This window comes from Neomonachus schauinslandi, chromosome 14 (genome assembly GCF_002201575.2).
Source record: "Neomonachus schauinslandi chromosome 14, ASM220157v2, whole genome shotgun sequence".
In the NCBI taxonomy this organism is placed as follows: Eukaryota; Metazoa; Chordata; class Mammalia; order Carnivora; family Phocidae; genus Neomonachus; species Neomonachus schauinslandi.
In genome coordinates this window covers 69,132,644-69,155,528 of record NC_058416.1, presented here as the reverse complement: position 1 = coordinate 69,155,528, position 22,885 = coordinate 69,132,644, and the positions used below count along the sequence as shown (strand labels likewise).

The 22,885-nt window shown below is 51.1% G+C and overlaps 1 protein-coding gene across 3 annotated transcripts in view; it reads left to right on the top strand.

Annotated features, from left to right (window-relative positions):
- Positions 1-20,463, top strand: part of OSBP2 (oxysterol binding protein 2) — a 167,713-nt gene extending 147,250 nt beyond the window's left edge. The window contains exons 4-15 of one of the 3 annotated variants that reach the window (XM_021703401.2): positions 1,764-1,956; positions 2,730-2,847; positions 4,238-4,240; positions 4,986-5,037; positions 5,288-5,434; positions 6,517-6,762; positions 9,274-9,394; positions 9,681-9,784; positions 9,859-9,954; positions 10,035-10,219; positions 18,526-18,752; positions 18,990-20,463. In XM_021703401.2, coding sequence (XP_021559076.1) covers positions 1,764-1,956; positions 2,730-2,847; positions 4,238-4,240; positions 4,986-5,037; positions 5,288-5,434; positions 6,517-6,762; positions 9,274-9,394; positions 9,681-9,784; positions 9,859-9,954; positions 10,035-10,219; positions 18,526-18,752; positions 18,990-19,132 — 1,635 coding nt within the window. In that variant the 3' untranslated portion in view covers positions 19,133-20,463. Of the gene's footprint in view, positions 1-1,763; positions 1,957-2,729; positions 2,848-4,237; positions 4,241-4,985; positions 5,038-5,287; positions 5,435-6,516; positions 6,763-9,273; positions 9,395-9,680; positions 9,785-9,858; positions 9,955-10,034; positions 10,220-18,525; positions 18,753-18,986 lie in introns of all 3 variants that reach the window. The other 2 variants (XM_021703402.2, XM_021703400.2) reach the window with 2 other exon arrangements.
- Positions 20,464-22,885: the final 2,422 nt, after the last annotated feature.

Here is a 22,885-nt window from a genome sequence, read left to right as displayed (position 1 = left end):
GGCTTAGGTGTGGCCAGGCAGGGACCTTTCGGGGAGAGTGGGGAAGCTCCTGAATCTGAGGTGGAGTGAATACACCTCCTCCCCAGAGCCTTGCAGGGGAGCTGCTGGAGACTGAGCCTCAGTTTCCTCATATGTCAATTGGGGATGATCCCACTCCTCCTACCTTGAGGATTTTGCCAGGCCGGGGTGGACAGGGAACCTGGGAGCGCAGGCTCGGTCAGATAGGACCGTTCTGTCTCACAGGACATGGGCTCAGAGGGGCAGAGTGCCTTGTGCAGGAACCCAGGCCTTCCCACTCCTGATAACAAGCCTTTTTTACTCTACTTTGCTGGTTTCCTTGGGTCCCCATCACATCTTTGGGATGGTGTGTGTGAGTGAGGGGGTCGGGGAGGAAGCCTTGCCCAGCCCGCTCTGCACGGGGGGCTGGGAGGTGAGACAAGAGGAGGGAAGGCACGAGGGGGGAAGGCTTGAGGAGAGAGATGCCTGCTGGGGCCTGCGAGGCCCCGACACCCACCCCTCAGCAGGGTGCTCCCTCATCCAGCGAATGCTCGGAGCAGCTGTTGTGTTTGGGGGTTCCGTGGGACGAAGAGAAACAGGCACAGTGAGCAGAGAAGCTGATCTGTAGACACGAGACTGTGGGGTGGGGTGGGTGGGTGCCTCAGGGGACCTGGCTGGGACGCTCGGGAGCCTTCCCTGGGGGGAGACATGGGAGAAGTCCGAGCAGCAGGGTTAGCGGGGCGGGGGGATTGCCCATGTCCCTGGTGCCCCCGAGGGAGTGTCTGTGGAAGGCTGCTTGGCCCAGCGCTCCACATCACCTCCCTGGTTCCTCCTGACAGCCCTCAGGATAGTGCTGCATTGTCCCTGTGTCACAGATGAGGGGCTGTGTGCCTGTCTCCCTCCAGGAAAGCTCGACTCTGTCGGGGTCAGACAGTGTGATGTGTATGGGAAGGGAGTGCCGGGGAGGGGCGGCCGGAGACCACCGCCGAGGAAATGTGTCGCTTCCTACTGTGTTAAAGGAGTCCAGAAGGGGCAAACCCCAAGGTCCCCGGCTTGGCCCTCCCTGCCCTCCAGGGACAGCTGAGCCCGGGCCCTCCTGCCCAAGAGGATGACAGGGGCAGAACGACCAACCCCTGCTTCATTAGAGTGTGGTGGAACCACCTACGGCCTGGGGAAGCTGGAAAGAATCTGGATGTCAGAGTAGGCCCCAAGTTTGAAGGGGGAACCTTACTTTAAAAGCAGAGTTATGTGATACAGACTTTGAGGTAACCTTGTGGAAAGGCCCAGTCTCAGTTCCTGTGCCAGACAAGACCCTTTACGTCTCTAAGCCAGGAAGTATAGCAGAATGTGGCCTTCCTTCCTTCCCTGCCAAGGGCAGGGACTGGCCTGAGCCCCGTGTATGCCTCGGGTTCTCGTGGGGACAGACGTCGTGACAAACCCCGGGTCCGGCGCACAGTGGGGAGGCGGCAGCTGAACTCGGGCCCCAGCCATCTGAAAACCCAGCATCCGCTGGCCACAGGCCGGGTTTGGTGCTCTCGGATGGCATCCTGACTGGGGGATGCCGGCCAGGGCAGACGCCCGTGCCGGGGCTGGCTCGGAGAAAGCAAGAGTCCCCGTGTCCCCACAGAAGCCAAAGGGGGCAGCAAAGGTGTTTCTGAGCACCCCAGGGCCTTCCTCACTGACTGGCAGGTGGGGTGGGGGGTGGGGCAGACAGGCCCCTCCCCCAGGCCCTGTGCCCACCGGCCACTCCGTGCCCCCGCCCCCAGGCCTGCAGAGACTTCTTGGAACTAGCGGAGATACACAGCCGGAAATGGCAGCGCGCCCTACAGTATGAGCAGGAGCAGCGCATCCACCTGGAGGAGACCATAGAGCAGCTAGCCAGGCAGCACAACAGCCTCGAACGGGCCTTCCGCAGCGCCCCCGGCCGGGCCGCCAACCCCACTAAGAGCTTCAGCGAAGGTGAGAGCGTGAGGGCTGCCCAACCCGTGCTCCGTCTGCGCCTCCCTCTGCCCGCTGGTTCTTACACAGCACCCCCATCCACAGAGCCCTTCACACGCCCACATGTGGGCCTGCCTCTGTGGCTTTGTACTTCCCACACCCACCGCCAAAGGGCAATTAGCTCCCTGCACTTAGGTTCCAGTTTTTTTTTTTTTTTAAGGATTATATTTATTTATTTGAGATGGAGAGATACAGAGAGAGAGAGCATGAGCAGGGGGAGAGGCAGGGGGAGAGGGAGAAGCAGACTCCCCGCTGTGGGGCTCGATCCCAGGACGCTGGGAGCATCACCTGAGCCGAAGGAGGAGACGCTTAATAGGTTCCAGTTCTCACAAGAAAAGTCTAGTGAGCCCAAGGGTCTCTCTGTGTCAGGGCTGCCCTGGTGCCAGGTGTCGGCCCACCTAGCCTTGGGCTGGGAGTGACAGGTCGGTCAGAAAGGGCAGCTAGGCCCCGGACAGACTGACCAGCATGCTGAGAGATCAGGGAGGCTTCCAGAAGGAGGCAGGCCTCTGAGCCAGAGCACTGAGCGGGAAGCTCATTCCAGGAAGGGGAGTGAGGGCAGAGCCACAGCCAGGTTAATGCGGACCAGGTGAGCGGAGTGGGGAGGGAACCAGGGGCCGGTGGAGGCAGGGAGCAGGGTCCAAAGTGGGGGGCACCCTTTGGGCTCTGGACTTCCTCAGGCAGGTGAGTGAGTTTTCAGTGTTGCAAACAGGCAGCGGTTTCTCACATATCTGCAGGAAGCCTCTTAACTCCCAAAGGAGAGGACAGTGAGGAAGATGAAGATACCGAGTACTTCGACGCCATGGAAGACTCTACATCCTTCATCACTGTGATCACTGAGGCCAAGGAGGACAGGTGCGTCCTCTCCCGGGGTTAGCCCTTCTCGCCTTGTTCTTCCTCAGCTCCACCTGTTCTTTGTGCTTCAGGTTTTCTCCCGCAAGTCTTGCTTCACGGTATATTTTGATTAGATTTCTTCTGTTCTTCCTTAGACCCAAAATGCCCACGTAAAGTTTGAATCAGGGTTTCATTTTAAATGGAGGTGGAGAACGGGGCCTCAGCTGGATCCAGTTCCAGCCGGAGGGGGTGGGGGTTGGGGCTGCCACAGGAGGGCTGGGGCCTGGAAGCGGCCGCTGCTTTTTCTTGCCTGGAGCTCGGCGCAGTCCCACCCACTCCCTCCACCGCGCCAGTGTTCCAGAACAGACAGGAGATGCAGGAAGTCCCTTTTATTTTCTATTTCCAAGGCTTTGTTTCATTTTTTCATAAAAGCGTCCTCTTTCTGGATGTTTCTAAATACGCACTAGAACACAGCGGTAACCAGGACATCGTTTTCGGACTCCAGGTCCTTGGGAAGCGCCCCCGGGTGGTACAGGACTTGCGACGGGGACTGACGAGCAGGAGCTGGGGCGGCGGGGTGGGGGGCGAGGCTGGGTCAGAGGGCAGCACCCTGGGGCTTGAACAACGATTTGCTATGATTAGGAGTTGCCTCATTAGGATCTTTTATTCTCATCACATTGCTTCAATATTCTATCGATAGAAGGGTCGTGAGTATGGCAGCATTAGGGGACACCCCTCTGCTGTGGCCTGGGGAGGAGCTGCCGCTTCAAGTCCTGGGGACAGCGACCTAAGTGACCGCAGCCTGTGCTGCCCTCTGCCACCTTCACAGAGTCACAGAGCCTCCCATGCTCCCCCACGGGTGGGCCCTCAGGCAGGGCACTCAGCCCCCCACGGATGAGGGACTCCAGGCTTCCCAGCGGCCTTACTCCCTGCATCTGATCTGCTGCCTGCCACGCCCCATGCTGCCTTCCTGAAGCCCAGTCCGGGGAGGGGGAGGCCGGCAAAACCCCTGGCTGCTCCTTTTTTGCCTCTGTGGACCGACATGGGTCACCACCCCCATGTCCTAGTTTCTCCCAGGGCAGGGGCCTTTGGGATCTCTCTAACCCCTCAGGGAGTTTCTAGTCCTATCAACTGTTATTTCCAACTCAATCGTGGTTCATTTCCCAATAATATTTTAAGATTTGCTTATATTGCTCTCAAAATGAGCTTGGCTTGGCTGTTCTGAATTTCCTTTCACTTTATCACCCAGCAGTGTCACCTTTGCGGACCCCTCCGGCTCCCCCCCCCCCCCCCCCCTATCTGGAGTCCCCAGGGGCCTGGGCTCCGCCTCCTCCTTCGTACCCCCACCCCAGCCACCTTCCACACCTCAGCCAACAGCCCCAGGCCTCTCTGCTGCCACCCGACCAGCAAGCAGGTGACCCCTGTGCTCAACACTCTTCATTGGCTCCCTAGGCTCCTGACACAGCCCCAAGGCCCACACTACCACCTTCCCTGGTAGTGTAGCTCCTCTGGACTGCAGGCGGTACCCTGTCCGCAGCGACCCAGTGAATCCTTCCCATTCCCTGAGGCCCTGACTGCCAAGTGCCTGTCCCTCACCCCAGCTGGCCCAGGTCACCTGTCCTTGGGGATCCTGAGCTCAGAGCTTGGGCCCCTCAGCCATACCGCCCCCTGCTGCTCTAGCCAACCATCTCACCACAAGTATTCACAGGCACAGGCATGCATCTGACCCACTTCCTGCCCTTCTGGAACCCCAGTCTAGTGCGAGAGTCAGACCAGCAGACAGTGAGGACACAGTGGGGTCTGTCTGTGATGGAGGGGGCCCCGCCTAGGAGGCTCTGCCAGAGGAAATGGCCACTCCCAGCTTCATCCGGGTCCTGGGTCTGCCAGTGCCAGGAGGGGGCTGTATGCAGGGACCTCAGGTGACTTTGCTCAAGTGGCTGCTCCTACGGGGCATCAATGGGTGGGAGCCCCTCCAAATCACTGTCCTGGGCCCCTCAGCCCAGCTGAATGTCCCAAACTGGAGATGTCCCATTGGAGAAGCAGCTTTGGGATAGGCTGCCCCTTGCACCCCACTGAGGGGTTTGGATAGAAGGTGGCCAGGTCCCCAGGAGGCCTGAGGATTTGTAAATAACTTACCTCCCCTTTTGTGTTTCTTGCAGAAAAGCGGAGGGTGGGACCACAGGCTCAGTGGACTGGACCTCATCAGATAATGTAAGTGAGAGGGAAGACCCCAAGGGTGGCTGGAAGGCAGGCTGGCACTCTGGGCTCCAGGCTCCTGGGGTGGGCTCAGTGCCCTGGCTGCCTTCATCCTGGTCTGACCCATCAGCCAGACTGCCCCCGTGCCAGCACCATGCCAGTGGCCAGCTCGGTGCTCGGACTGCACTGGGTAGAGGTGAGGGCCAGGGCTGGGGGGCTGAAGGGGCACCCTGGCCTCCGCTCACAGGCATGTTCTCTCTGGCAGGTGCTAGATGGTGCCTCGCTTGTGCCCAAGGGCCCCCCCAAAGTCAAGAGGCGTGTCCGCATCCCTGACAAACCCAACTACAGCCTTAATCTCTGGAGCATCATGAAGAACTGCATCGGCCGGGAGCTCTCCAAGATCCCCATGCCGGTAGGGGGCTGGGGCGGGGCAGCTGCAGTGGGTCCGGGGGGTGGGGGGGCTTTTTTGTGATGGATGAGAAGGAATGGCCTCTGTGAAGTACCAGCAGCCTGGGTGTCATTTTCTTAAGGACACCTGAGGAGCATGTAACAAATTATCCAGTCGTGTTCAACGACATTGCCAAAATCCCCTGAGAGCAGAGGTCTCAGGCTCTGAGGGAAGGAGCGAAGGAGGGGCTCTGCATTGATCAGAGATGTGGGGACCCCCGCAGCGCCTCTGCACCTGACAGGGCTTCACAGTGTGCCAGCTGTCCTGACCTCATAGATGGGGAGTGGCAGGACTGGGCCCTCCTCTGGGCGGGGAGCGGTCTCTGGCGCCCACGCCGGCCAGGTCACACAGCGGGCTGAGGGCGGGGTTGGCATCTGCGTGCCACCAGGCTCTGATGGCATCTCCAGGGAGGAAGAGTTTGGGGTTCAGGCCAGACTTGGCTTCACTGTGTGCCCCGGGACAAACCCCTTCACATCTCCAGCCTCTGTGCCCACACCTGCAAAGTGGGGAGAGTAACGGCGCCCACATAACAGTGTTGGGAGGATGAAAGGGGAGAACGCAGGGCAGTCCCTGCCTGATGGCTGGCCCAGGGTCGCAGCCCAGCATGGTGAGTGACCCTGCCCTGTCCAAGGCCAGGATGGGGGGGCACCTCCAGGAGCTTTCACCAGAAAACTAGCATAATAGCTCAGAATAGGAGGAAAACCTACTCAGCCAGCCACCCATCCATCCACTCACTCACTGATTCTGATTCGGTGCTGAACAAGTCAGAAACTCTGGTCTTTGTGGCATTTACATCCTAGGAGGGGAGAGTGACAGTAACCATAGTGAGAGGGTCCGAGAGACAGCAGGTCCAAGAGCGGTGAGGGCCGGAGGCGAGCGCATGGAGCCGCGGGTTCAGACAGGGCTTTAGACAGGGTCATCAGAGGATCCTGACTGTGAAGGTGCCATCTGAGCAGCAGTGTCCACGAACCCCTGAGGAGAACAAGGGTGCCGTGCCGACGCCAGGCCCGCGCTGGGAGCAGCGCCTGACGGCCGCCTGTCCACAGGTCAACTTTAACGAGCCCCTGTCCATGCTCCAGCGGCTGACGGAGGACCTGGAGTACCACCACCTGCTGGACAAGGCGGTGCACTGCACCAGCTCGGCGGAGCAGATGTGCCTGGTGGCCGCCTTCTCTGTGTCCTCCTACTCCACCACTGTGCACCGCATCGCCAAGCCCTTCAACCCCATGCTGGGGGAGACCTTTGAGCTGGACCGCCTCGATGACATGGGCCTGCGCTCCCTCTGCGAGCAGGTGAGGCCCACGCACGCTCTGGCCAAGCCACTCCTGCTAGGCCTGGGGGTCCTAGCGAGACGAATGGGACGCGGCCTCTGTCCCTGACGTGCCCGTGCCCACAGGGCCAAGACGAGGTCCAGTCAGCAGCTGGGCCTCCTGCAGCAGGGGCAGGTCTCCCGGAGACAGCCGGGTGAGGACAGAGTCAGGGCTGGTGTGTGGGGAAGGGGAGGGCCCCCCTCCCCTCCGTCAGAAACCATGCAGCAACCCTCGAGGGACATGTATGCGGTGCTATCGGGGAGTCCGGGTGGACCAGAGCGGCGGAGGTGGCAGGCAGAGGGGAGCCCGCGCCATGTGGGCACCCTGGTCAGTGATGGTACAGGCCTGGAATGTGAGGAGCTTCTCGGGTCCAGAGGTCCTGCCCTGGGGGGCGGCGAGGTCAGCTCGCCCCCATCCCTTCTCTATGCCTTCCCCACAGAGATGCATATTCTCCTCACGGAGCAAAACCAAACCCAGGCCCTGGGGTCTGGGAGCCTCCACAGTAGCATCTCAGCCTGAGCTTTGGCGCCCTTGTCTGAAGAGGGGTGATTCTGTTGGTACCTCCCTGGGTGCTGGGAGGACCCAGTTAAGTGCTGCGTGAAGGCACCCAACATAGAGCTTCCCAGGTGGGCTGCTGGACATGAGCCGTGGGCCAGGCTCTGTTCTGGGCCTGGGGTGGAGCTCAGGAAGCAGACGTTTCACAGTCTGGTGGCTAGTTGAAAAGGCGTGCTCTGGCTGCAGTGTAGCCCTACAGGAAGCTGGTTAGGGTGGCCACACCAGGGGGACGTGGGAGGGCAGAGCGCAAGCTGCTTAGAAAGTAGAGCCTGGGGATTTGCTAATGCTTTGGATGTGGGGAGAGAGGGCAAAGGAGGGAGGGAGGGAGGCAAGGGAAAGTAGCAAGGATGACCCTGGTGTTCTTGGCCTGAACTACTGAGTGAATTCACTTCTTCATTCAATAGAGTTGACCAAGTACCCCCAAAAGCGCCAGGTGCTATACAGGCAGCAGCTGGGAAGTGAGCGGATGGGGTGCCTGTTCTCCTGAGGGGGGCAGTGAGGGACAGGTGCTGTGTATGACAGATGGTTCTGTCTCCTTTAGAAAGCTGGCTGAAGCCCAGAGTGAGGGAGAAAGGAGCGCACAGGTCAGACAGGGAGTGGGCAGGCAGCCTGAGGCCTCCGGTTTCACTCTGTGTGGCAGGTGGAGGAGTCAGGACACCGGCCTTGCTTTATGCCCCCACCCCCCAACCCCTGCAGCAGAGAGTAAAGCCTACAGACGCTCTGCGCCACCCACTGTGGCCTGGTGAGGGGGAGGGGTGGCTCCTAGATGCATTTTGAAGAAAGAACAGCCTAGATTTGCTAAGGATTAGAGCAGGCACACAAGAAAGAGGGCCAGGGATGACTCCAAAGCATTTGGTGTGAGCAGCTGTTAAGACTAGGTCATCGGCCTGAGCAGGAAGCCATGATGCAGAGCGCCAGGGCCAGCCCCTTGGGGTCCCATCCCTGAGTTTGCCAGTGTGCTGGGCTCTAGGGCACATGGGGCGCTGGCCTTGGGCGACAAGGAATGGTTGGCGGGTTTGACCTGGGACTCAAACCCAAAAGGCAGTGAGGTACCACTGATGGTGACAGGAGGCAATGAGCAATGCATGCGGGCGCGGCAGGAACTCTGGTCAGTCCAAAGAGCCGCCGGAGTGGAAGCATCCGGTGGGCAGCTGGAGCGCACGGCGCCAGTCCCAGCGCAAGGCTGGGGCCGGAGCCTGACTGAGGCTGTGACTCAGCGAAGAGGTGCCCTAGGGAGTGAGGAAGCTGGGGAGAGGCTGGGCCCCAGGACCTGCGACCAAAGGAGCCATAGAAATGAGGAAGAACAAACAAGGGGAAGTTGACAGGGGCGTACTAGCAGGTGAGACAGCCATCAGGGGCGCCCAGTGCCGTGAGAGGAGGCGGGAGGTGCTAGGGGGCCCCCGCGGGGCTGTGCAGAGCTTGCTGCGCCACCCTCCACGGACTCCTGCTCTGCAGCCAGGCTGCCCAGGAGGGAGGCAGGGCCCAACGCTGCCACTCAGTTCAAATGGCTTCCCCGACCTGGACCCCCTGTGCAACATGGCCCTTTGCGGATGAGTGGGGCTGCCACCTGGAGAGTAGGCACAGAAGCCCTCACTAGAGTGTCACACCTCGCTTCCTAGCCCTCAGCACAGCTTGTCACAGGGGCCTCCTTGAGGCCAGGCTCTGTCGTCACCCCATTTCAGAGCCCAAGTCCAGCGGAGAGATGCCTCGGCCCCCTTCTCCCAACCACAGCAAGCCCAGGACAGCCGCCCAGGCCGGTCCCACTGCCGCACCCTTGCTTTTCCACTCAGAGCACCGTCCTTCCCGGGGGCCTGCTCCCAGGGCCATGGAGCTGGTTGTGCTGAGCACAGGGCAGGCTGTCCCCCCCACTTAGCTGGATGGGGAGCAGGCCTGGGCCCACGTCCAGCAGACGCTCATGTCCTGTGGGTCTGGTCTCAGGTGAGCCACCACCCACCATCAGCTGCACACTACGTGTTCTCCAAGCATGGCTGGAGCCTCTGGCAGGAGATCACCATCTCCAGCAAGTTCCGGGGAAAATACCTCTCCATCATGCCTCTAGGTGAGCTGGAGCCCTGTGCTCTCCCAGGACAGAAAGACATTCGGGATAAGGGGGAGGGTTTTACCAACCCAGAAGCCAGCTTGGGGCCTCCAGGAGTGACATTAGTCTCTCTGCAAATCTGTTCCCCACCTCCCCAGGCTTCCTGGATGCCTCCCTGGCCTATGTCCTGTCCCCAGTCGACATGAATACTGCTTCCGGTTATCAGGACCCTGGGACTGTGAGCAGGCAGGCTGGCTGGGGTCTAGCATGGCAAGCCGTGACCTCTGACCCTATATCTGGCCTTTAGGTGCCATCCACTTAGAATTCCAGGCCAGTGGGAATCACTACGTGTGGAGGAAGAGCACCTCGACTGTACATAACATCATTGTGGGCAAGCTCTGGATCGACCAGGTCAGGCGGTGCCCTCAGGGAGGGGGGGCGTGTGGCCTCGAAGTGGGCCACTGACCACTACCCTCCCTCACCAGACAGGGGACATCGAGATTGTGAACCATAAGACTCAGGACCGGTGCCAGCTGAAGTTCTTGCCCTACAGCTACTTCTCCAAAGAGGTAGCCCGGAAGGTAAGCAAGGCCACCTCTTGGAGCGTTGGGGGGGCCTGGGGTGGGGCGTGTGCCTATGCCAATCCTGCCCATGTCCACAGGTGACAGGAGTGGTGAGTGACAGCCACGGCAAAGCCCACTACGTGCTGTCAGGCTCGTGGGATGAACAGATGGAGTGCGCCAAGATTGTGCAAAGCAGCCCCAGCAGCCCCGGCTCGGATGGGAAGCAGAAGACAGTGTACCAGACGCTTCCAGCCAAGCTGTTGTGGAAGAAGTACCCGCTGCCGTGAGTGGGGCTGCAGGGCGGGTAAAGAGCAGGCAGGGAGCGGGAAACAGAGGCAAGGGGCAGAGGACAGGCCAGGGAGCCTGCCCGGCCAGGCAAGAAGCGAGCAGCAGGCACTGGGGTCGGGACAGTTCTGTCCACACGCAGGCAGAGACGGTGTTCTGCAGCTGACATCCCAGTGTGGGAGCCAGACACTCGGCCGTAAATAAGCGTGACCTTATCTGGTGGTAGTAAGTTCTATGCAGACTTTAAACAGGCTGTAAGGACAGAGTCCCCACAGTCCAAGGAATGAAAACCAAATGTGAAAATCAGTGCAAGAAACAGAAAACTATAAAAAGTGACACAGCAGGTTCCAAAGAGAGCAAAACAAATTCTACAAAGGAAAAATTAAGTAACTAAACTTGAGAACTCCAATTGGGAAGGTTTAATATAATCCATCAACAGAAGAAAAGAAACACTTCAAATAGAGAGACAAAACCTGGCAAAGACAAAAAGCTAACAGAGAGAAAGCTTACCACCTAGTGACCCAGAGGGAGTCCCTGGAGCAGCATCACCAGCAGCCCTGGGAGCCCATAAGAGTGAGAATCTCAGGAAGATCCCGAGGGCAGCCATGCGCACGTCAGGTTTTGAGAGCAGGGTCTAGGGTACTTCTAGTCAGAGTCTAGAAAGACCATATCTGAAGAGCAAACAGAAAAGAATCTTCCACACCAAATCTATACAGTGGAACTGTTGAAACTAAATCAAAGAGTTGTGAAAAAGACCTGTATGACTTTCTGAGGAGTAGCAGACTGACAGCGGTCTCTTCCTCAGCAATGATGGAAGCTTGAAGATGGTCAAATGAGATCTTCCATGTGCAGAAAGACTCCCTGCCAGCCGATGATTATACACCCAGCAAGAACATGTTTACAGAGTGTTGAAATATTTTATTTTCAGACTAATAAAAACTCATTTTGCCACCAGCAGACCCACATTAAAGGATATACCTCCTGCAGAAGGAAAGTGATCCCAGATGGAAGATCTGAGATGTGTGAATGAATGAAGAACAAAAACTATGTGAACCTAAGTGAACAGTAAATAAGAATAGAAATGTCTTGCGGGTTTTAGAATCTAAACAAAATACAACTGTGTGATCATATAAGTCAGAAGAGGGATAAATGGAAGGAAACTTCTCAAAGGCCTTTGTGCAACTCAAGAAGGTCAAAATGTGCGGTAACTTTTGGCTATGTGAAGTCTGCATAATTCCTAGAACAACCACTAAAATAATGTTTAACTGGAATCCTGGAAGGGAAAAAGAAATAAAAATGGAAAGGAAAGAGAAACAGTTAAATAATGGAGATAAATTTCCCAGAATAAAAACAGAGATGGGAGACCTTGGGTTGAAGGGCCTGTGGAATTCCAGAGACAAGAGATAAAGAAAAGCTTTCACCAAGACCACACTATAGTGAAAATTAAAAATGCCAAAGAGAAAATTCTAGTAGCTTCAAGAGAGGAGTAGAAGCAGATTACAATGAAGGATAAAGAATCAGATTGACAGGGGCGCCTGGGTGGCTCAGTCGTTAAGCGTCTGCCTTCGGCTCAGGTCATGATCCCAGAGTCCTGGGATCGAGCCCCGCATCAGGCTCCCTGCTCAGCGGGAAGCCTGCTTCTCGCTCTTCCGCTCCCCCTGCTTGTGTTCCTTCTCATGCTATGTCTCTGTCAAATAAATAAAATCTTTAAAAAAAAAAAAAAAAAAGAATCAGATTGGCAATCAGAAAGATTGACATCTTTCAATAGCCAATGTTTGGAGTAATATTTTCAAGTAATGAAGAAAGCAAAATTAGAAGATTAAGATTTTTATCCAGACAGGCTATCATTTAATAATGAGCACATAACAACAACAACAACAAATGTTGTCAGGCAAACAGCCTCAGAAGGTTTGCCACACAAAACCCACAACGAAAATGGTATTAGACATAGTAGTTTGTTTGTTTATTTATTTTAGAGAGAGAGCAAGCAGGGGTGGGGCAGGGGAGGGAGAGAGACAATCTTTTTTTTTTTTTTTAATATTTTATTTATTTATTTGACAGAGAGAGACACAGCGAGAGAGGGAACACAAGCAGGGGGAGTGGGAGAGGGAGAAGCAGGCTCCCCGCAGAGCAGGGAGCCCGATGCGGGACTCGATCCCAGGACTCCGGGACCATGACCTGAGCCGAAGGCAGTCGCTTAACCAACTGAGCCACCCAGGCGCCCGAGAGAGACAATCTTAACCAGGATCCACACACCCGGTGCTTAGCTGACATGGGGCTCAAGCTTAAGACTCTGAGATCATGTGAGATCATGACCAGAGCTGAAATCAAGAGTTGGATGCTTAACCAACTGAGCCACCCAGGCGCCCCTAGACATAGTACTTTAAAAGGGGGAGAAAAAAAAATCCAGAAGTTGCTGCAAAAGACATATGAAGTAAAAGAGAAATATTCCCATAATAATGCAGAATTTAAAATGTAGATAATGTTAACATGTCAGGATCTGAGGGGAGTTGAAACGGACACCAAGGGATGTGAAGGATTGCTAAGTTCTTATTAGAAGGAAGAGACAAATATAAGATGTTAAAATAGTAAGAAAAGACTAAAAAGAAAAAGGACAAATAAAAACAGTAAATCAACACAATAGGAATAGGCCCAAGCATAACAAATAAAAGTAGCTGAAACTCACCAGTCAAAAAGCAAAATACTGACTGACTGGATTTTTTTAAAATCCAGATATATGCACCTTCTAAGAGATGTCAAAAACAAAGACATGCAGAGGTTGAAAGGAAAAGACATATCATGGGAATACTAACTGAAAAAGCTACAACAGCTATATTAATATCAGATAAAATAGACTTTAATAAGACAAAAGCATTACTAGGGATGGAAGAATTGCTACATGATAAAAGTCTTGAGTTCTTCAAGAAGATATGAGTTTCACTATGCATGTAATGAAATAGCCTCAAAAATATACAAGGCATATATTGAGAGTAAAGGGAGAAATTGATAAATCCATCACCATGGTGGGAGATTGAGAGACTTCAATATACCTCTCTCACTTGTTGATCAGTCAGAGCAGGGGTGGGATCAACAAGGATCTGAAGAGATCAAAACAACACAGGATGTCCACATACTTGCAGTTGCAACAATAATAGAACGTACCTTTTACCCAGTAGACATGGAATGTATGCAAAGATCTATTGTGTACTGAACCCTAAAGAAAGACTCAACAAATTTAGAGGGTAGCGTACAGACCACATCTATGATAAGACAACTAAGTCAGAAGTTATGAACAAGATGACAAAAAGTCCTCACGTGTTTGGAAAAAATTGTTAAGTTGCTAAATAACTCATGGGTAAAATAATAAATTAGAATGGAAGTTTTAAAATACATAAAATTGGGGCAACTGGGTGGCTCAGTCAGGCTCAGGTCATGATCCCAGGTCCTGGGATCAAGCCTCACATCTGGCTCCCTGCTCAGCAGGGAGCCTGCTTCTACCTGTCCCTCTGCCCCACCTCTTGTTCTCTCTGTCTCTTAAATAAATAAAATCTTAATATAAAATAAAATAAAATACCTAAAATTGAGAATGGATGTAACAAAGGCAGTGCTTTAAAGGAAATGGATTGCCTTAAATAGGCACATAAACAAGCTCATTCATTTTGAGACTATTTCTTTTCTGAGTTTCTAATCTAAGAAATTAGAAAAAGGTCAACATATAAACCAGAAGAAAGAAAAAAACTGACTTTAAAAATAAGAGCAGAGATTAGTAAAATAGAAAAAAATAAAATAGAGAAGTTTAAAAAGCCAAAAGTTGATTCTTCAAGAAAAAAAAAAACCTGACAGAAAACTATTGGCAAGACTTACCAAGAGAGAATATAGAAATAAATATTATTAATGAAGAGTTTAATATGACATACAAAGTACTAAGAGAGAATTAAAATTCAGATGAGGACAAATTCTTAGAAAAATATAACAAGAACTGAGTCTAAAAGAAATGAAAAGCATGACTAGTCCTATAATCAAAGAAACTGAAGAGGTAGTTTAAAAATTCTCACAGGAAAACACAAAGCCCAGTTAATTTTGTAGGTGAATTCTACCAAATTTTCAAGAAATATATTATCCCGGGGCGCCTGGGTGGCTCAGTTGGTTAAGCGACTGCCTTCGGCTCAGGTCATGATCCTGGAGTCCCGGGATCGAGTCCCACATCGGGCTCCCTGCTCAGCAGGGGGTCTGCTTCTCCCTCTGCCCTCTTCCCTCTCGTGCTCTCTGTCTCTCATTCTCTCTCTGAAAACAAAAAAAAATATAAGCAAAATAAAAAAAAAAAAAAAAAAAAGAAATATATTATCCCAATAGTATATAAAATCTTCCAGACCAAAGGAAAAGAAGAAATGCTCTCTTTTCCTATACGTGAGGCCAGGATAACCCTGATACCAAACCAACCTAAAAGAGTCATAGGAAAATTAAAGTTCTACCCTATTTCACTCATGAATATATAAGCAAAATTCCAAAATAAGACATCAGAAAATCCAACAGTGTATAAAAAAGAAAGCATTCATCAATCCTGTTGCATTTCTCATGGGCATACAAAGATGATTTTATGTTAGAAAATCCAGGGGCGCCTGGGTGGCTCAGTCATTAAGCATCTGCCTTCAGTTCAGGTCATGATCCCAGGGTCCTGGGATCAAGCCCTGCATCAGGCTCCCTGCTCAGTGGGAAGCCTGCTTCTCCCTCTCCCACTCACCCTGCTTGTGTTCCCTCTCTCGCTGTCTCTCTCTCTCTGTCAAATAAATAAATAAAATCTTTAAAAAAAAAAAAGAAAATCCACAAATGAATTCATCACATTAATAAATCTCAGTAGATTCAGAAAAAGCATTTTAGGTGTCTTAGTATAAGGTTATATGCCAAAGTCAGTTGCATTTCTACACACTAAAAGAAAACAACTAGGAAATACAATTTAAGAGAAGACAATTATCATACCAGAGGAGGATCTTGTAATAAATCTTATATTCAATAAGATAATCTTGTAATAATAGAATAACATAATATATAATACATAATATATAATAACATAATCTTGTAATAATCTTATATTCAAGACCTCTATAGAGAAAATTATAAAACTTTACTGAGATATTAAAGAAGAGCTAAATCAATGGAGAAAGACACAATGTTCATAAATAGAAAGATTTAGTATTACAAAGATGTTATGATCTAAAGAGGAGATCAAACAAAATCCCAGTAGTGATTTTCATTGCTTGATATAATGATTTTTAAATTTTTATTGAAGAATAAAGGGCCAGAATATTTCTGAAGAACAGAGAAATAAGGACTAGCCCTACTACATATTAGGACTTATTTTGAAGCTGCAATAGAACAGTGAGCCTGGAAACAGACCCATGGATGTATATATCACCTAACAAAGGTGACATGAGATCATGTGGAAAGATGGCACTGTTCACTAAAAGATTTGGGAAAATGGTTATCCATATGGAAAAAGATTACCTGAATCTCTCCCTTACATTAGAACAGAAATTGACTCCAGGTAAAGGTCTTAGAAAAGGTATTAAGCTTGATTTGCTGTTAAACAATAAGTTAACTCTAAGGAGAAAATACTGATGAGTATCTTTTAGACCTTAAGGAAATAGATCTTAAGACACAGAACAGCACTGATGCATGTAACTATATTAAAATATTTTTTTCATTAAAAGAAGTTTTGCTCGTTAAGAGACAACTTAAAGAAAGTGAAAAGACAATATATAAATTTGCAAAAGATAATCACAATACTTAATTCCTGACAACAGATCAGTATTGTGAATACATGAAAAGTATTTGGCCACAATTAAAAATAATAACTAAAAAAAATCAAGAACACCTCCTCCACAAATAAAGCAAAAACAATTCGGCAGAAAAAGTGCAAGAGTCACGAGCAAGAATTTCACACGAGAACAAATACATATGACCAGTCATCATATGAATATGATCAACATCATTGGTAATCAGGCAAATGAAAATCAAAACTGCAATGAGACCATTTTGCCTTCATTTAATTAAAAAAAAATGAAAAAGTCTGACATGAGTATCAAGTGTTAAAGAAGATGTAGATCCACAATATTTTTTACCCATCACTGGTGGGAATGCAAATTGGTGCCTGGTCACCATGTTGAAAAGCAGGTTGGCCTTACCTCCTAAAGAAGAATATCAGACTCTATAGCCCAGCGGTTCCACTTCTAGTTACATACTCGAGAAATTCCTGCAAATGTACAATGGGAACCATGCATAAGATTACTCGAAAGCAAAAACTTATAAACAACCCAGATTTATTGAATGAATAACTGTGTTATTATTCACAGGAGGGAATATTACACAGTAGTTGAAACTAATGAACTACAGAAACATGCAACAATATAAATTTTAGCAGTATAATATTAAGAAAAAAAAAGCAAGTCCCACAAGATTACATACATCCGTGTTGGCCTCGTCCCAGTGCCCCTTCTTCTTACACAGTTAAAAACAAATATGTAAATATATGTATATGAAAACACATAAATACATGCACATTTAAGACTATGTAAAGATGCAATAAAATTAGATTAAAAGGTAAGCAAGGGACTAATGAACCCAGGAGTCGTGATAGCTACCTGAGAAGGGGATGGATTGGTGAGTTTTCCATATGGTTAGATGTAGGTTTTGTCAGGATTCTACTTTTTGTTTAGATGTTCTTCTGGTGGTCAAGCAGGCCATGCAAGGACCAATAAAAAGAGGGTGTCGTGTAGCAAGGATCATGACTAATCCAAAGCTGTGCACCTGAGGCCCAAAAAAGGAGAACACAAAGAAAAAAACAAGATAGATTTAAATCCAAAATATCAGTAATTAATCACTCCCATTATAGGTATAAGATTTCAGATAAGTTTTAAAAATCCAACTATATGTGTTTTACAAGAGCTACATCTAAGTAAGAAAAAAAGATTGGAATAACAGGATGGAAAAAGATATGTCCAGAGAAATAACAAACAAAAGCTGCTGTAGCTATATTAATGTTGCAAAACAGACTTTAAAACAAAAGGTAAGACAGGAGGTAAGGGGGACATAATGATAAAGGTTCAATTCACTAAGATGGGTTTTAAATTTGAACCTATCATGTACCTAAAAAACACAGTCTCAAAATATTTACCACAAAAGCTGGTAGAAATACAAGGAGAAATGGATTAATTTACAACCAATATAGGAAATTTTAACAAAGCTCTTAGTAATGGCTAGAAACAGGAAAAAAAAAGTTTGAACCATAGAATCTACCAGACAATTATAGAACACTGTACTGAACAACTGCAGTAAACACTTTCTCTTCAGGTATACATGGAACATCTGCAAAAATTGACCATATAATGGGTCTTTCAGCAAATTTCCAAGAACTGAGATTATACCAGTATACTGTCTGTTTCCAAAGCAATTATGCTAGAAATAAAGATAACTAGAAAGAATCCCCAAATGTTTATAAATTCAAGAAATATACTTCCAACTAATCCACAGATCAAAGAAGATAGAGTGGACATCAGAAAATATAACTGCATAAAGGGGCGCCTGGATGGCTCAGTCCCTTAAGCATCTGACTCTTGATTTCAGTTTGCCTCATGATCTCACTTGAGATCAAGCCCCCCATCCGCCTCCGTGCTCAGTGTGGAGTCTGCCTGTCCATCCGCCACCCCTTGCTGGCACTCTCTCTCTTAAATAAATAAAGTGCATGATAATTAAAGTAATACATATAAAAGCTGTGAGATTCAGCTAATGCAGTACTTGGAGGGCAATGCCTAACCTAAAACGCACATATTAGAAAAGAAAACCTGCAAAATCATGAGCTCAGCAACCATCTCATGAAGTTGGAAAAAGAACAGCAAAATAAACCGCAACAAAGTGGGAGAATATAAAAGTAAACTCAGTAAGGTAGAAAAACCTAAAAGAGGATCAACAAAGTTTCATCTTCAACCAATGAAGAGAGTGCACGAACCTCCACCATGACTGTTCAGAATGGGGGGGGGAAGGCACATTTAACTCACATCACAGATGTGAAAAGAGGACATCACCATGTCCTCGTCGTTAAAGCAGTAGTAATGAGATTGAAAAACGGGTGGAAATCGGCAAATTCCCAGAAAAGTAGAATGTAGCAAAACAGATGCAAGTCGGTGGAGCGAGTGTGCAAGGTGCAGGCAGTAAAAGAGGAAGGAGCCAGCCGCTGGCTGGGCGAGTTCCAGGGATGGACACGTGGCCCGGGGGCCCTGCGGAACCGCTCACACCGCCCTGCCGCCACAGGGAGAACGCCGAGAACATGTACTACTTCTCCGAGCTGGCCCTGACCCTCAACGAGCACGAGGAGGGCGTGGCGCCCACGGACAGCCGCCTGCGGCCGGACCAGCGGCTGATGGAGAAGGGGCACTGGGACGAGGCCAACACGGAGAAGCAGCGGCTGGAGGAGAAGCAGCGGGTGTCGCGGCGCCGGCGGCTGGAGGCCTGCTCGCGGGGCTGTGGCACCGAGGAAGGTGAGGCTGGGCGGGGAGAGAGGGGACCCTGGGGGTGGGGAGCGTTCCCGGAAGGAAGGGATGCCCCAGGGGTGGGGAGAGGGGGAGGAAGGGGCACCCCAGGGACAGGGAGGGTGCGGGGGCAGGCAGGGTGGAAGGAAGCTGTGTCCTGGGGGCAGGGAATGGGGGAACCAGGGAAGGGGGCGGGCTGGGAAGAGGCCACTGTCCACCCGCCCGCCCACTGTGCCTGCCCAGCAGAGAAGGAGGCTGATGTGTACATGCCGCTGTGGTTCGAGAAGAGGCTGGACCCACTGACGGGGGAGACGGCCTGCATGTACAAGGGCGGCTACTGGGAGGCCAAGGAGAGGCAGGACTGGCACATGTGCCCCAACATCTTCTGAGCGCCACCCCTACTGCAAATACAGGCGCCTGCACAGCCTGGTCCACCTCTTCTTTAATGCACTCAATTTAGTACTCAACGGCCCTCCTCCCCACACCTCCCCCCCCCCCCACCCCCCCCCCCCCTTTGTTTTAAACATTTTTGGGGCTCCCACCTTGGAAGGAGTAAGTGCTGACCTGCATTCTCTTCAGCTCGCAGGTGCCCTCGGTCACCCGAGCCCCTTCATTATGGACTTGGGTCCCACTGGGACCCCAGCTCCCAGTTAACACAACTCAGGCAGGCTGGCCCAGGCCCTGGGCTGCCCCAGTCACCAGCCCCACCCAGGGAGGCACTGGCCCCTCCTGAGGAGGCACATTTGACTTTTTTAGAAAAAACGATCTCCATTTCTTTCCAGCCAAGACTTTAGTAAATATTTTTAGCACAGCACTTAGCAGACAACTTTCTAAGTGTGCTTTCTTGCCACAAACATGTCCTGGCAAGAGCCCCTTCTTTTTAAGACATCAGGAAGCCAGACCCCTTTGAGCAGGGAGCATTTTGTCACTCAACATAGCAGGGCCACATCTGTATCGGAGCTGCCCAGTCAGCGGGAGCACAGGACTCCACAGAGAAGGGAACTGGAGGGGCCACCTGGCCCAGGAGAGCACAAGTCAGTTGTCTCTGGAGCTACAGCCGCACCCACTGTGGGGGAGGGGGCGCCGAGCAGCCCCCATGTAGATTTGAGGGCATCAGCCCCTTGCCTTGCCTTGGCCATGTTGAGGCTGCTCCCCAGCCCTAGAGAGGCCAGGAAGGGCTGGGGGGCAGGGCCTGCAGGTGCTCCCCACCCCAGAACCTGGCCCCAGATCAGCAATAAGAACAAACATTTGGCTCAGCCTGGGCTGGTGCCCACAGGCACCAGAGACCCAGTGTCCCGCCTCCGCCTCAGGCACCTTCAGGGTGCCCATCTCCACACCCCCTGAACTCTTTTATTTGCCTGATTTATATATATATGATATATAAATATATAAAAATAGCTATTTTGCTTAAATTTCTATGGTATGTGGAAGTTAAAAAATGATGAAGACAGGGCACTCCTGTCTGAGTTTAGCCCTCCTGTCAGCTGTGCCTGCCCTCTCCTCGGACCCCCTTCCAAAGGCTTCTGCCAGTGGTGGGGGTACTGGGCCACCGTGGCCACTGTCCCCGCCCCTCAGAACCCCCACTCCAACCCCTCCCACTTAAGTTTGGTCCTGAAAATTCATCACAGGGTTTTTTTCTGTATACTCCAGGACTGATTTTGTTTTTATAAAAAAACAGAAGTGAAACACCAATGTATGAAATGCCTTAGGGTGCCCACTCAAGAGGCAGGGTGGGCTGGGTGGGGTGGGTGGCCCCACCAGGCCTGCAGCAGAGTTGTGCAATGTACCTCTTCTCAACACTGTTTGTGAGGGAGCACCTTCTGACCGGTAATAAAAACCTTGGATTTGGAGTTTTCCAAGGCCCTGTCCCTGAGTGTGTCTGTGACTGGGTGGATCAGGGCTGATGCAGGACAGGTGACAGCCTATAGGGCAGCATGGGGCGGAGCCTGGGACGTTCTTCTGCTCTGCCCTGAGGAAAGCAATGAAAAGCTGGTCTAAATGGGGAGGGGAGAGAACGGGGCGGGGGGGGGGGGGTGTGGAAGACTCGTTGTGACAGGGTCTGGGCCAGGAAGGCTGCAGAGGGCAGAGACAGAAGCTAGGGGAAGGCTCACAGCTTTGCCTGGGGCTGTCTGGGGCCAAGCCAAGGCACCCACCCGGCTCTTCTCTTCGAGGGAAGCCCACCTTGGTGAGTTCCAGGGTTACTGGATAACCACGGTAACTTGGACTGCTTCTGTTGTCCCAGGTTGCTAAGCAACTCAGATCACTAGCTCCCAGGACGGGCCTAGAGCGGCTTGGTCTGGCCCACTGTGGGGGGCCTCCCACTGCCAGTGCTTCCACGTGAGAAGATGGGGTGGGGCAGGGCACCAGGAGTAGCAGAGCCAGGCTCCAATCACCTGCCCTGAAGCCCCAGCGCTGTGGGATTCAAGGCTGGCCCTGCACAACTCCTGCCTTACCAGGGCCTTGCTTTCCCACCTGTGGGGAGGCAGGCACTGGTTAGTCCTGCAGCTCTCACTGGCTAGAAGGTGCAGGGCAGGTGAGGCAACCCCAGCATAAACCTGAACCCAGGGGGGTGGAGGCAGTGGAAGGGGGCCTGCCAAGGGAGAAGATGGGCTACATGGGCAAAGCCCAGAGGTGACAAAAGCCAGTCCACTGAGACAAAGTGAGGGAAGAGCCTGGAGTGGAGCCAGGCAGAGCTCTGAACAGGGAGTGACATCAGGGTGACGTTCTAGAACCCACTCTAACCAGATCACAGAAGATCAGCCTACTCTCAGCAGTCTATCCACCAGCCATCACTGAGTAGAAAAGGTCATAGAAAAAAAGATTCTGCAACATAGGCCATATGGGGCCTCAAAGTACATCTGACAAAAAGATGCAAAAGACCTTTACAGATACAACTTCAAAATTTTACTGAATGATAGAGAAGACCTGAGTTAAAAGGAAAACACCATCTTCACAGATGGCCAACTCAGTTATGTGGGTTCTTCCCAAATCTACAAATCCAACATGATCCAAATCAAAATCCTGTGAATATTTTTTAAACACTTGACAAATAGATTGTGAAATCTACATGGGAGAATTGAGCAATTCTTAAGCAAAAAATAATAGAGAATAGAGCAATTCTTAAGAAGATGGGGAACATGGACTTGACCTACATATACCCAAACATGTTAGAAAGCTACCAACAAATTGCTTCCTTTTTCTCCACTGCACTCTGGCATGATGTGTCATACCATATATTTTATTCATTTGTTGACTATCTCCCCCACCCCACAATGGACTGTGAGCTTCATGAGAATAGGAATCATGTCTGTCTTACACACTATAGCATCCCCAGTGCTTGGCACATAGGAGATGCTCAGTAAATAGGTGTTGAATTAATTCCAGGCCAGAAGGCCCAGACAGAGCAAAGGCTCAGGGGGATACTCCCCAGAGCCACTGAGAGTGTGGCTGCAGCAGCAAATTGTGAGGGGGCAACTGGGAAGAGCTGAACCTAGGGACCTAGGAAACTCCTGCTCCCACAAACTCTACAATCCAAGTCTTTGCTCCTGACAGACGGTGGGGAGGAAGCCTGAAGTTCCCTTATTCCCAGGGCTGGGGCTCAAAATAAAGTGGGTAAAGGACACCAGATAGAAAAATGTCAAAGTGTAGCACAGAGACACCATCAATGCAGTTTCTTATTCTTCTTATGAAGCTGGCCAACATAACTTCAACAACAAAACGTGGTAAAGACAGCACGGAAAATATAAGAACTGTGTATTTCAATCTCACTTTAAGAACAGAACCTGGGTGGCTCAGTTGGTTAAGCTTTGACTTCAGCCCAGGTCATGATCTCGGTGTTCTAGGATCAAGCCCTACACTGGACTCCCCAGTTGGGAGTCTGCTTGTCCCTCTCCCTTTGCCCCTCCCCTGCTCATGCGCTCTCTCTCTCTCTCTCTCAAATAAATAAATAAATAAATAAAGTCTTTTTAAAAAATAGAATTTTCAGGGCGCCTGGGTGGCTCAGTCAGTTAAATGCCTGCCTTCGGTTCAGGTCATGATCCCAGGGTCCTGGGATTGAGCCCTGCATCGGGCTCCCTGCTCAGTGAGGAGCCAGCTTCTCCCTCTCCCTCTACTTCTCCCCCTGCTTGTGTGTGCATGCTCTC